The sequence below is a fragment of the Aristolochia californica genome, unplaced genomic scaffold (assembly GCF_029961685.1).
Source record: "Aristolochia californica isolate CCGP_79_NKW_82.1479 unplaced genomic scaffold, dmAriCali1.0.hap1 SCAF_15, whole genome shotgun sequence".
In the NCBI taxonomy this organism is placed as follows: domain Eukaryota; kingdom Viridiplantae; phylum Streptophyta; class Magnoliopsida; order Piperales; family Aristolochiaceae; genus Aristolochia; species Aristolochia californica.
The window spans coordinates 4,451,624-4,465,586 of NW_027181826.1; the positions used below are offsets into that span (position 1 = coordinate 4,451,624).

The 13,963-nt window shown below is 44.0% G+C and overlaps 1 protein-coding gene across 2 annotated transcripts in view; it reads left to right on the top strand.

Annotated features, from left to right (window-relative positions):
* Positions 1 to 352: 352 nt before the first annotated feature.
* Positions 353 to 13,963, top strand: part of LOC137951445 (uncharacterized) — a 72,221-nt gene continuing 58,610 nt past the window's right edge. The window contains exons 1-4 of one of the 2 annotated variants that reach the window (XM_068798105.1): positions 353 to 896; positions 3,980 to 4,385; positions 4,492 to 4,563; positions 4,674 to 4,736. In XM_068798105.1, the coding sequence (XP_068654206.1) occupies positions 523 to 896; positions 3,980 to 4,385; positions 4,492 to 4,563; positions 4,674 to 4,736 (915 nt within the window). In that variant the 5' untranslated portion in view covers positions 353 to 522. The remainder of the gene's footprint in view (positions 897 to 3,979; positions 4,386 to 4,491; positions 4,564 to 4,673; positions 4,737 to 13,963) is intronic. The other variant, XM_068798106.1, reaches the window with a different exon arrangement.

Consider the following 13,963-nt stretch of genomic DNA (forward strand, 5'->3'; position numbering starts at 1 on the left):
ATATTTATTCACATCTAATAAGTATATCTTTAGATCTTTCAAAATAAAATAATGAAGTAATGGATTTTTTAAAATAAAATTATGATGAAAATTGTATATTATACTTATGATAAGAACTTCAAATTAATTTTTATTCTGTTTTTCTTGGCATGGGGTTTCTGCTAATGCCGGAAAGAAGTACCTGCGTCACTGCGTGTCGCCTTCAAGTGGCATTTAAATAAATATTTATGAAAGGTTTGCATTTAAATAAATATTTTTTAGGTATTTAATTAAAAAGCTCTATTATTTTCTGTTTAAAAAATTCTTTTAAGTAGCTCGTTTCAGAACTCGTCCTTCGCTGTCTAAGTTTCAGCCAGTGCATCGTGTCCGGAACACGAAGTGGTCGCTGGTGGTCCTCTTCGAGGTTGCAGAGTGCAAATTTGAAGACCTTGCATTCACAGTGAAAGCGCAGCTGGAGGCTGCATTCTCCTAACTAATGTTCACTTGTAAACCGTGTTCCCAAAAAATTTCCGGACTTGGACAATGGATGTGATCGTTGCGGAAGCCCTGAACGAAGTCTGCACTAGAAAGTCTGATGGACTTACGCTCAATGATTTATGGCCACTGTTGCGGAATCCTCTCTCTTCATCTGGTCTGCATCTCTGCGATGGCGTCAAGCAGGCCATCTGGAACGCTATTCTAAACTTGCCGGCCCTTCGATTCGAGGCTCATGGCTCCGCATTGAGTCCTCATAATCCCTCCATTCAATCAGTAGAAGAATCAGAGAAATTGGGGTTAAAGATTATTGCTGCAGATCATTTAATTGACAGCTCTTTAGGACTGTACGATCTTAAGTATAGTGACGCGGAACTCTCTGCTCACCAACGGCAGACTCTGGAGCAGCTTGCTATTGCTAGGTTAATAAATTTTCAGCTTTTATCATTATTCTGTTGGTTGGTGACTATGTATTATATACTTGTTGAATCTCTACAACGGAATATTTTCTTAGTTTGAAGAGCTGAAGTGCTAACAAGTTGGAATTGTATGACAATGTTGTTTAATAATGTAAGGTAGCTTTTTGATAAAAGGAGTTAAGATTTACCGAAGCTGCGAGTAGCTTAACGATAATAAGCAGTTTGCATAACATTATTAAAAATTGGGAGACTTGAAAAGGGCTTGGGTTTCCATTCCTTTGTTAACCAGTATATGCACTTATGCCTTAAAAACTTCAAATATGTGATTCTTAAGTGAGGAGACACTTATGAGGTGAAAAATCTTTAAAGCATTGAATCTAGAAGAAGTATATTGTAAATACTTTCTGTGAGTGTTATGATCATTCAGCTAATTGCCTCTCTGTAAAGGCCCTAAGTACCCCTTGAACCCTATCTTTGCAAAAGTGCCATGAAATTATTGGAAGTGGTGGCAATCAGATAAATTTCTGCTAATTCGGGAAAGGAAAATATTTCCAGTAAGCAGTTAACTCATCCAGGAGAATCTTACCAGTAAGCAGTTTAACTTATTTCAATGTTGCTTGTTTTTCAATAACGAGAGCATCCGATACTTTTCACTTGTCAGTGATGTAAATGGTTTACCTATTTTAGTTAAGCAGCATGTCTATGTTGTGATAATGATTATACATTTATACATTGCCCATTTGCTTTTGCTGTAATTTATGCTATGCTGTGATTGTTTGCCTTGCTTTCTTGTATTTCTTAATTTTTTTGATTTGCTTGTACCAATATTGAAAATTCATTATCTGAACCTGGAAAATAATGTTGGTTGACGGTTTCATGCATTTGTTTGGATCTTGTGGGAAGAGAGAAATGCTAGGAGATTTGAGAACCAATCACATTCTATAGGTCATAGAGTGTATGATTCACTCTACCTGATTTTGGGTTAGTAGGTTGCTTTCATTTCAGCAATTTTCAAGTGCTGTTCCTAGATGTTGTTAGAAAATGAGTTTAGGGTTATTTTTTGTATTTCTATCTGTGTCATAGCACTATAGGAAGTTCGTTCATAAGTCTGTTATATTTTTCTGGTCATTTTATTCCTTCATATGTAGTGTGTATTATGAAGTCTTGTACTCGTGGGCATTTTAGTATTTTGCTCCTCTTTCACTTAAGTGGTAAAAATCTGTTAGGAGTCAAATTCTCTACCCAATGAGAGCAGCTTCTCACACTGCCTTTGTTGGCCCTAGGAATGTTAGAATTTCCCCATGGCAACCCCCTTTTCTCTTGAGGGGTGGTTAAAATTTCATTTTGAGGATTTTGGGTCCTGCAAGAGGTGGAAGTATCCTTGGGTCCCATTTAGGACAGATTGTTAGGGTATACCTTTTCGCTTCTTTTGTTGAGTGTGATTCTGCAAAGGTTGAGCTCTAGTCATTTTTGTGGTGTTTGAGAATTTATAAGACAACATGTCTCTATGCCTCAGGTGGTTCACGGGTGATTCAAATGTGGTAGTAGGATAGTTCTCATCTATGCTTAGGTCCCCTTGGAGGTTTTGGAGTTTGTATGATGAAGTGCTTGACTCATGTCAAGGTCTTCAAATGGTTTGGCAGAAGTGCTTGCTAGGATGGGTGTTCCTCTTTTTGGATTTGTTGAGAGTTCACTAAAACGGAAACCTAGAATATTAAGTCAAATTTAATTTGACCTACCGAATGCTCCCATGAAAACAGAAAAACGACAAAATGCCAATTTATAATCCAGTCTACCTTAGACATCAAAACCAGAAACAAGAGGGGAAAAAAGGATTTAGTATTAACTATACTGACGGAAGCAAAATCATCAAATACTTCATGGAAAGTGAACATCGAAGCAGTCTCTCTCCTCGGTTTCTCACAGAAGCACTTGATATCAATGGAAACACCAGCGATAATGAGCCCATCAAAGATCACAAGATCTCTTTTATCCTCTTTATTAAAATGGACTAGACGAAACCCAAATGCCCCTTTGCTGTAGAGAAGACGAATATCAGAGGTAATCGATGCTGAGAGAGAGGGAGAGAAAAGCTGAGAGAGAGAGAGCTGGCATGTTGTTCCATCTTCCAAATGAAGAAATATGGGAGAATCAAGGGAGAAATAGAGAACAATAGAGGTGGAAGAGAAATAGGGAGAATTGGGAGAAAAAAGAGAGAATGATGATATTCAATGTTCTGAATGGAGTGATAAGGGAGAAGAGGGAGAAAAAGATAGAACGATGGAGGTGGATGGTGGTGGCTGTTGTTTCGAGAGAGGAAATTCTAGGCAGCAGAAGGTAGGGTTTGATATGGGAAACAGAATAAGAGATTAGAGAGGGAGAAAAAAAAAGGTGTCAAAGACATGGGGAGACATTTCTTCTGGAAAGAAGAGTTCTTGTCTAAAGATCGGTGGTGAGGTGAAATCAGCAGGGAGGCAGCAGCAAGGGGAGCGGCGTTAGGGAGAGTCTCTGTTAGGGTTTGGTAGAGAGAACAGAAAGGGGGGAAATGCCAAAATGGGATCGGGGGTATTTGGGAGTGATGAGGGGGAAATGGGGGGTGGGGTGTGTGTTTCTGGATGAGGTTTTGGATCTGAATCTCCACTAAGGATTCGAAAGAGCCAATATTTCGGATTTTATCTGACTTTTTGGATATGGCACCTGGTTTTATCTGGATCCGTTTACACCCCTAGTCCTGATGCTGCTACTCCTGTCTGGCATTTTCAACATTATTATGATGAAATTATGTTCTCTTGTTATCCTTTTTTGTTGTTGTTTGGTGTCATGTCTCTCGGTCAGCTAATCAAGCTGCTGACAAGGCAGATCTTTCAGTTGGTGTTGAGGGGCTACCCTCCCCTCCCTGCCTTTTTTTTTTTTTATATATATTTCATCTTTTATGAATCACCTCGCCCTTAAAAAAGAGGTTTTCCGTTTTTTGTTGTTCCTTTTGCATTTGACTTTTTATTAGTGGCTTTCTTGTAATTTGTATTTTCTTTTCTTTGCGCTTTCAATTAAATTCTCATTATTCTTAAAAAATGTCCTATGTGCAGAACAAATGGTATAACACAAAGTGAACTTGCTAAGGCGTTCGGTGTCTCTGGAAACAGCATGTTCTTTGTAGTGAGATATCTTGAATGCCAAGGATTGCTTGTAAGACGATCCACTACTGTGAGAACAAAAGAATCTGATGCACATGGTCAAAATGGGATTAAAACGACACCTATTGTGCATACAAACTTGTTGTATTTATATCGCTATGGTAAACATTTAAACATGAGTCCCCAGCAGAGAGTTGAGATTACAAGGCAGGATATACTAGGAAGTGGTAATAATCCAGACAAAAATTCTCTTGGTGGAGATGCCGTTCCTTGTGAGGTTATCAAAGAAGATGTGCTTGTAAGAGATTTTCTTCCATCAATGACAGCTCTGTGTGATAAACTTGAAACTGGTGGCAAGGTTAATATACACGCAATACTGATGCCGTTTGAATAGATTATCATCATTTCATGTGCTGGTTCCTCTTTCCTGCCATTATGATTTTTCTCTTTCTTTTTTGGATAAGGTCCTTGTTGTGTCGGATATTAAAAAGGATCTCGGCTATCGGGGGACTGCAGGCCATCGAGCTTGGAGAAATGTGAGATTTTGTATCTAGAATATGTTTTATCTTGTACAATTTGCTATGTGATAGTGATTACTTCTTATTTCTTATGGATTTCTTATCCTTGGTACATCTTGATGACCCAGATTTGTAAACGTCTAAAAGAAGCTGGATGTATTGAGGAATTCAAGGCAGAGGTCAACAAGAAGGTTGCGTTTTCTCTATTCATGTACTTTAGTGATTTTAAATTTTACTGATTTTTACAAACATTTCCTTTTATGCCTAAGATAAATGATTTACTATCTTGTTTTTAGTTAGCACAAGGTAATGGTCATAAAGAATTTACCAAAAAAGAAAATCTCATGTTATAGAATGTGCATTTTTACTTTGATGATTGCCCCATATTTGACGTTCTCTGTCCCCTACTTCTCTAATTTCACCCAAAAAACTAAGAGGGAAATATAACAATGCTATCGCAGAGCAGAATATTATATCCTGTATATAACTTCATTTCTCCTTGGTTAATTGATATTTACATTTTTTATGAATCTACTTTTTATTAGATAAGTTAGCAAAGCAGAACTAATAGGCAAGCACATATGTTAACAGGAAGTGAATATAGTTACTACCATTCCTAATTAAAGACTTTTTCAAAGTTAGTGCATAAGATTTGAAAAAACTGAAGGAAAGCAGCTGAAGAACTCTAGACAAATTTGGAGTAGGGGCAATGAATGAAAATATGATCTTCAGAGTCCAATGCAGAGTTGCAAAATTTATAGTTCTACATTGTACACTATACCTTTTTTTGGGACATTCAATGGTCAAAATTTTGCTCTTCGTTCACCAAAGAAAACAAATGAAGGAGCTTCATGCCCATGAGATGGACGTAAGCTAACTTTCTAAAAAGATGCTACAAAGAAGTAACCTGAAGGTAGAATTCATCTTCCTGAGTGATCTTTTTATAAAATAACTATGAAGAAGAGAAAGAAGATTGCTTACCTCCAGATCTCCCCTTTTTAATGATTTCTTCTAAAATTAAAGTTCCAAAAATCGTTCAGAAAAACTTGAAAAATCAAAATTTTAATATTAAGAAGCGAAGGAAAAGTAAGTACTAATGCTGAGTCTTGTATCTGTTCCTCAGTCCAAAATTTAACCCTATGACCTCCTCGGACGTGAAATCTGAAACGTCTAACTAGCTGAGCCTTTAAGAGAATAACATCCTTCCATAAGCTACAGCTCACGACCTTCTTTGTAGAAGGTAAGGGAGTGAGGTCCCATGTACCATTTTGATACATGCTGTTATCGCCTCTTCCATGGCTGCTCTCCATCCTGAATGACCCATGGCTTCTTCATAATTCTGTGGAATGGTTATAAAAAATGCAACTGTAACAAAAACATGATAACTGGGAGATAACAAATGGGCATAAATAAATTTGGAGATCGGATGCAAGGTGTTGGCTTGTTTTTGGGTATAATTCCGAGGAAGGTCTATCATCTAAGGGAGTACCATAAACAACAACACCAGAAGATGGTGGAAGACTGATTTTCATAGGAGGATGGTGAAACATAGAGCCTTTCTGATTTTTAGAGTATCCTAGAAAAATACATTTAGGAGCCTTGGTGAGACGGAGGATGAAGCCATGGTGTGGCCAAACACCAAGGTAGAAGACTGTGCAAGTCCAGTGCACAACAATAGAAGCAACGGCCAAGGCCAAGTGCAATGGCACGGCCCAGAGGGGCACACAGATATGGCTGGCCCGACATCAACTTCAGCAAAAGAAGACACACTTGAGCTTGCCAAACGGATGGCCAACCAAAAAGGTGCACAACAACCCCAGCAGCCAGCTCAGACACAAGGCAGCACGCCAGCAGACACTTCTGGCGGGGCGAAATGGGGTTGGGGCGACCAGGAATCCTGGCTGGGCGAAATGGGGTTGCTGGCGCACGGCCAGGACTCCAGGCGGGGCGAAATGGGGTTGCCCGCGCACGACCAGACTTCCAGGCGGGGCGAAATGGGGTTTCCTCAGGACGCCAGGCGCCAACGCGCGCGGGCAAGACTCCAGGCGCGCGCGCGCGCGCGGCAGGCTTGGCGCCGCGTGCGAAATGGGGTTTCCTGAGGCGCCAGGCGCCCGCGAGAAATGGGGTTTCCTTAGGCGCCCCACGCGAAATGGGGTTTCCTGAGGCGCCCCGCGCGAAATGGGGTTTCCTGGCGACCAGGTCGCCAGGCGCCCTTGAAGCCAGAAACCGAATTTTTGGGATCTGACGGGTTTTTGAGCGTTTTTAGAGATTTCAAAAGGCCTAGGGAGAGACTATAAATAGAGAGGCCTCTCCCATTGTAAAAGGGGTCAAAAAATCCTTAGCCTTCTTTACTCTTTTAGTGTATAGAGAGAGTTTTTAGCCTTGGCCTTCAAGAGTGTTTGGCCACCCTTTGTAATCTTGTATTCTCAATACAAAGTATGCTTTTCTCTTCTATACCTTGGTGTTTTCGTTGTCCCATTTGGCTTGCAACTTCTTGTGTGAAGTATTGGTTGGAGGATCCGAGGCTCAAGGAGGCTGACTAGTTCTTGGGAAGAGCTAGGCCGCATGGGGTAGATATTCCGCTTGGCTAGACGAACCTAGCCTAAATCTAACCGCGTGACACTTGGTGTCAAATTTATTGCCTCCAAGAGACAAATTGTGAACAAAACAACACACCCAAATACACGAGGAGGTAAAGGGAAAGGTGACTCACATGAAAATAAAGTACAAAAAGTGGTTTCATAGTGTCGAGAGATAGTGACATCAAGTGAACACTCTAGGTGACTTTCGTCCCATTAGCCTCATTTCCAACTCTTACAAGCTCGTTGCTGAAGTCTTGCCATGAAGCTCAACAAGGTCTTTTCGAGTAAAATCAATAATAACCAAAATACTGTCCTCAATTGAAGAGAAATCCTAGACATAGCCTTATCCACCCATGTAATCTTGCACACCTTACATGATAGTGGCCAACCTGGAGCTATTCTTAAGTTGGACATTGAAAGGCTTTTGACCAGGTCAACTGGGCATTCCTTGACTTTTTTTTTTTATGAAAGGTGATTTTATTAAGAGGGAGAACAAAGAGAAACAAACATAGAGGAGCTAACCCTTAACAACAAGGGATTGCAAGGAGGCTCCCGGCTTGGCCAGAACATCGGCCACAAAATTCGTTGATCTCGGGATGTGAGACCAAAAACAATAAGAAAGGCTGACAATTTCCATAATTTCAAAAAAAGTGTCCTCGTGACGGCATGGAGGCGCTAAGGATTGCTCACACCAACCAATCACTACCTTAGAATCTCCCTCGATGTGAATGGGGCCAACACAGTGATCACGAAAGACTAAAAGCCTATTGATGACGCCGTGGAGCTCAGCCGTCGTGGAGTCCGCAATACTGAGTGGGCCACTAAAGGAGACGATTTGATTGCCCAGAGAGTCACGAACAACTCCACCGAAACCAGCCTTCCTTGGGTTGCCAAGAGAGAACCATCAAAGTTTAACTTAAGGACATCGGTCGTCGGCGGGGTCCACTCAGTTACAGTTGGGGGCTTTGAAGACATATGGAGCTGGGCAAGGCAACACCAGTGAAGGGGGAGAAGGTGTTCTTAGTGTGAAGCCAAGTGGAAATATTCCCCGAGATAATTTCAACGATTCTCTCCTAGGATTCTAACTTGGCGCTGAACAACCTTTGGTTGCTCTCTAACCAGAGACCCCAAGGAATGAAAACCGAGCAAGCAGAGATCATCATTCTTCCAAGGTCGGGGACGGTAGATCTAATAAGCATCCGACATGCGTCAGGGAGATTCGCAGAAAAGTAGAGCTGGATACCAATAAACTAAGAATCACCATCCAAATCCCTTAAGAGAAAGGGCATAAGAGGAGTAGGTGGCTGGCGGTTTTCTCTGCAGATCGGCAAAAAGGACAAATGGTGTCCACCTCGAGTTGGCCGCACTTCCTGACATCTTCAGCCGAAAGAATTTTGTTGAGGCAGACACTCCACATGAAGAACTTCACTTTTGGGGGGGCGTTGAGACACCAAGTGAGATCCACCGCATGCTCTGAGCTGCGAGTGAGCCATCCTCGGATTGCGAGGTAAGCGGAGGAGACTGAAAATGTACCACTCTTATCAGGCCACCATATTAACTTATCTGGTCTGCTAGCCTGAATCCTGGTCGGCTGAATGGCGTGCAATAGGTGACCAGCCTCCAGAGCTTCCGGATCCGATAGGCCTTGGTGAGGATGAAGGTCCCAACCCCTATCACAAACAACTTTAGCAACTAAAATCCTCCTTTGCATGGAGAGCCTGAAGAGGGTCAGAAAAGAGTTATGCAAAGGCGCTTCGTTCGACCTCCAATCTTCCCAAAATCTGATTAGACTGACCGTTGCCCACATGAAAGCGGATCACTGAGGAGAAAATCGGGAGAAGGAGATAGAGAGATCTCTAGATAGAAGATAAACGCCTTCTATTTCCCCCCTGGTCCACCAAATCGAGGAAATGCCGAGCTTTGCATGCACCATTTCTTTCCAGAGGTTAGGAACGACCGTTTTGAATCTCCAAATCCATTTTAGCAGCAGAGCACGATTCATGTATTTGGTTAGACGGATCCTGAGGCCTCCACTAAACTTGGGAAGGCAGACATCCTCTTAGCTGACCACGTGATACTTCAAATCTGAGCTAGTTCCTTTGCAAAATGGGCTTCAATGAGAGATGGAGAATATTAAGCTTAGAAAAAGAAGGGAGAAAATTGCGTTCTCAAGATTCCCGAGCGGTGTCTCGAGGTCTTGAATGGGGAATGCCCCCTTGTCCCCCCTCTCACTTGGCATTTCTCCACTTAGGATCGCCTTGTCATTGTCTCCCCCATGCCTCCTCAGGCGGGCCTTGGCACCGATTCCAATGGTGCAAGGTCTCTCCAGCAAAAGTAGTAGCAGCATGGCACGCAAGCGACACTAGGACCTCGGGGAGATTTTGACAGCGGCTGTCAAATGGTGGTCAGCCTAACCTCACACAGAAGAATCCACCTAGCCTCGATTGCCCAAAATCCTATCTTCATGTTTTGACATGGGAAGACACTCACTACCATCTGGAAGACGCACGAACAATCCGGTGACGCCACCCGCATCCTCTCCAAGATTGGGACGAAGCGATCCTTCATCATCATACTAATCACCGTCGTAGACTCGTTCATCCATCTACTTGACAAGGTTCTATTAGCTAATACCGGATAGAGCAACGCCCACACTTTGTGGGCCGGTGACTTTGTTTTCCACCTCTCTACCCAATACCACCTTGGCTCACTGGAGTGTAGAATCACTCAAATGCCGTAGAAACTCGACCATGGGAATTCTCTTCATACCCCAACTCACAAATACTGACTTCGGCTGCTCCACCCTCCACATTTGCATTCTGCAAATCTCCCACACAACAGCCCAAACTTCGCCTCTCCATCCACCTTCGAACACCACACAGCCTAGCCCAACCAATACCCTTCACTTTCCTTAGCTACCATTACCGCACCCTCATACCCCACCGCTGAATCCCCCCTCTGCTCCCTCTCCTCCGGCCAACTTGACCCCCCGCCTCCCCTCCGTCCCCTCTTCCCCTGGTTCAACATACCCCAGAGTTCACATGCTTCACCCTCCCGGCCTAGGCCCTCTCCGACGGAACAAACCGCCTCTCCAACGCCATTGTGGCCACCACCCATCCACTCTGTTTATCTGAGTCCCTCATCTCGCAATGGCTCGTCAACATGCTTCTTCTCATGGAAACGGCTATCGTCTCTCATATCACTGAACTTCATTGGTTAATCCTCTTCAAGAATGCAAAAGATAGAATCTTGGCGAAAACCGCTATCGCTGACATTGTGTCCCCTCTTAAGTAGCTCTTGAACTGCTCTCTGGCCTTGACGTGTTTCCAACCGGGCCAATGGGTAACTGCTTGTGGCAGTTGAGCTTTGATGCAGGCACACCATCGATTGTATTACTGGCATCTATGGCGACCTTCTTCAGATTGATGGTAGCACTGATTAGCTCAAGGAGCTGCACCAGGCGAAGTTCTTCATTCGACCAATCCACTTGGTAAGCGGCCCTAAAACTATCAAAATTATTTTCGACAACTCTGCCTTCTGGATTCACCTTGCTTTCAATGATCCGGAAGTCGTCCCCCCCATGATCCCCAACTCGCGAGCTCTCCAACTCAGCTTTACCTGCTCCCCCGGTTCAGCCCCGACTCGCACCAAGTCCACTCAGGCTCTCGCCAACCACCCTAGCCCCCTCGACTTGGTCTTGACTCACGCCAAGCTCACTCAAACCCTCGTCACTTGCCCAAATTCAAATTTCAAAATATTTTCTCGTCCCCTCGATATTCCCGCCCTTCTAGAACTTGACAGTTCTTCCCGCCAGCTCAACCATCCCCATCGACCCTAACCCCCTGTCGATGTTGTCGGGTTGTTAATTAAATCCTTCGAAAATTGCAATTTGCAGGCCTGTTTTGAACCCATGTCAATTTTTTTCTAACAGTCACCGCCCCCGAAGCACCCAACCTTATCTTTTGGAGGCTTCCTTACAGTGGCCTTCTCTGGAAGCCTCTCTTGCCCTGACACCGCCTGCCACATGGAGCCACACTCCACCCAGTTTTCTAAAAAAAAACCCTCTGTTGACACCTAGCAACCTCCTCTGCCTCCGCCTATTCCCTCTCTTGTCAAATCTCCCCTCTTCCTCACCCAACCAGCTGGTCGCCTTGGAAACTGAAGGCAATCAACTCACTTTGACTTTATGTCAAGTTCTCTCTGATAGTCTCAGAGATCGAGTGCTCCTCTATCAAATCACCTGGATAACTCTGACCAAGCACCGCTTGTTGATCTGATTCATGGCACGAAGCCATGTCTCATGTGGAATCACGCGGTACCTGAATCTCCGTTTCAAAATCCCCTTCTTGACATTTGGCAACCGTTTCAACTTTCACCATCGGGCCCACACACTCTCTGTCGAGCAACCACTTCTATGAACCCGAGCCCCTTCGCTCCTGTGCCCCCCACCGCTTTCTATCATGAAGCCAAACACGCCCTCCCCAGTAGAACTCTCTGATGCCGAATCTTCCCCGTCTATCCCGACAACCCAATAATCTGCAACCCTGATTCAATACACCTACTTTTGGCAATGAGGTAGATCTCGGTCCTAGAAAGCTGTGCCAGTAGAATCTTGTGAGTCTACTACACTCCCCATCGGTTCCCACTCTGCTCCTGCTCGTGGGCGGCCATCCCTCTCCTCCCCCAACGAGCAATCCCGATGGTTTATTGAGGCTCTTTAGCCTGAAAAGCATCGATACCCGCATGATTAATGGCTAAGATGATGGAGGTCGCAGTTCGGTTTGACGAAATCTACAATGGCCGGCTGAATGGTGGTGAGGAGGATGCACCAATCCCCCAACATCCCTCCCAATGATCATCCTTTCTTGGAACATTAGAGGAATTGGCTCGCACTCCAAACGTGCTACCGTCAAATCTATCCTTTCTAATTGTAAACTTTCTATTGTAATTTTTTAAGAAACAAAAACACAATCTCTTGATAACTTTGTCATTCGTGACCTCTGGTACTCTTCGGACCCGGAGTGGATCGTTATTAATGCTGTTGGCCACGCCGGCGACATCCTCATTATTTGGAACTCCTACATTGTTGAAGCCACTCTCACTCTCCCGGGTACGTATACCATAAGAATCCAGTTATGGGATTTTCCTGGGTCACACTTGGGCCCTTGTGGGCATTTACGGCCCCACTCGGCATCATGATCAAGCCAACTTCTGAGATGAGCTCTTCTACCTTGTCCAATTTTGGAACCTCCCCTGGCTCCTCGTTGGGGACTTCAATGGCATCCGTCTCTACTTTGAGAAGTCCCCTCCATTCACTAGAATCACCTCCACCATGCGGGCCTTCGCTGACCTTATTGGTTGCCTCGAACTCTCAAAAATCCCACTCTCTGAGAAAGAATTCACCTAGTCGAATGGGCAGTTCCACCCGATCCTCTCCAAACTCGATAGGTTCCTCGCTATCTCGGACTAGCGCCAACCGTATGGAAATACTTTTGGTCACATCCTCAATTGTGCTTGCTTGGATCATTGACCAATCCTTATAAACACTCATCCGCCCTCTTGGGGCCGCTCTCCTTTCCTGTTCGAGAATAGTTGGCTTCAAGATCGGAGTTTTATTTCCACTCTTGTTAGCTGCTGGTAATCTATACCAGCTAACCTAAATCCTAGTTGGGCTTTTCCACTCAAATTGAAGACTCTGAAAGCTAAGATTCGTCTCTGGTCAAACAATCGCCGTGCTGCTGCTGCGTGCCGTAAGGACTCTGTTCACAATTGGATTTCGAAGCTCAATCTCCTAGAGGAGCAAAAGTCCCTTTCTATCCCTGAGTTAACTCTTTGCAATGAACTAAATCATGAATTTCATGAAATCATGTACAATGAAAGCCCTCATTGGAAGTAGCGGGCCAGGTTCCGTTGGTTGATCAATGGAGATGGAAACACTAAATTTTTCTACTCCATCGCTTTGGCTAGAAGGAGAGCTAACTGTATCACCTTCTTAAACAGTGAGGGTCAGGTGATTACGGATAGTCTCTCTATCACTAATGTCCTTGTTAAGCTTTTCACAAATCTTTACACCGAGTAGCGATACAATCGGCCTGTTTTGCACCAACTTCAACACCACCACATTGCCAACCAGGATGCTGACTTGAACTCTCCTTTACCCCCACTGAAATTGACCTTGCTGCTCTCGAGATGCCGACGGATTGTGCCCCTGGGCCAGATGGCTTCAATAAGAAGTTCTATCATCATCACTGGGAGATCATCTGCAACGATGTTTACTCTTTCGTCAACAGCTTCCACCAGTGTGGTATTACTCATCGTGCCATTGTGCTTCCTTCATCGCCTTGTTCCCAAAGAAGATCAACATTGAGCACCCCTGGGACTTGATGTCAATCAGTCTCACTACTAGCACCTACAAGGTCATCACTCGTCTCTTGGCTAATCGCTTTCGCGCTGTCCTCCCACAGATTATCCATCCCTGCCTAAGCGCCTTCATCAAAGGTCGAAAAGTCCTCGACTTTGCAATGGCCTCACACGAGCTTCTCAATTCCTTTAAGTGGACCAACCTCCCTAGAATTGTCATCAAATTGGACTTTGAAAAACCTTTTTGACCTCGTAAACGCGAAGTTTCTCGATCATCTTTTTGATCAAATGGGATTAGGTACTCCCTGGCCCTTTTGGATGCACAACTGTATTTCCACTGTTTGTTACTCCTTATTGGTTAATGGCAAATCCTGTGGGCACTTCTACGGATGTCGGAGGATCAAACATGGCAATCCCTTGTCTCCTTTCCTTTTCACCATCATTGTTGAATACTTCTCCGCTATGGTCCGACATGC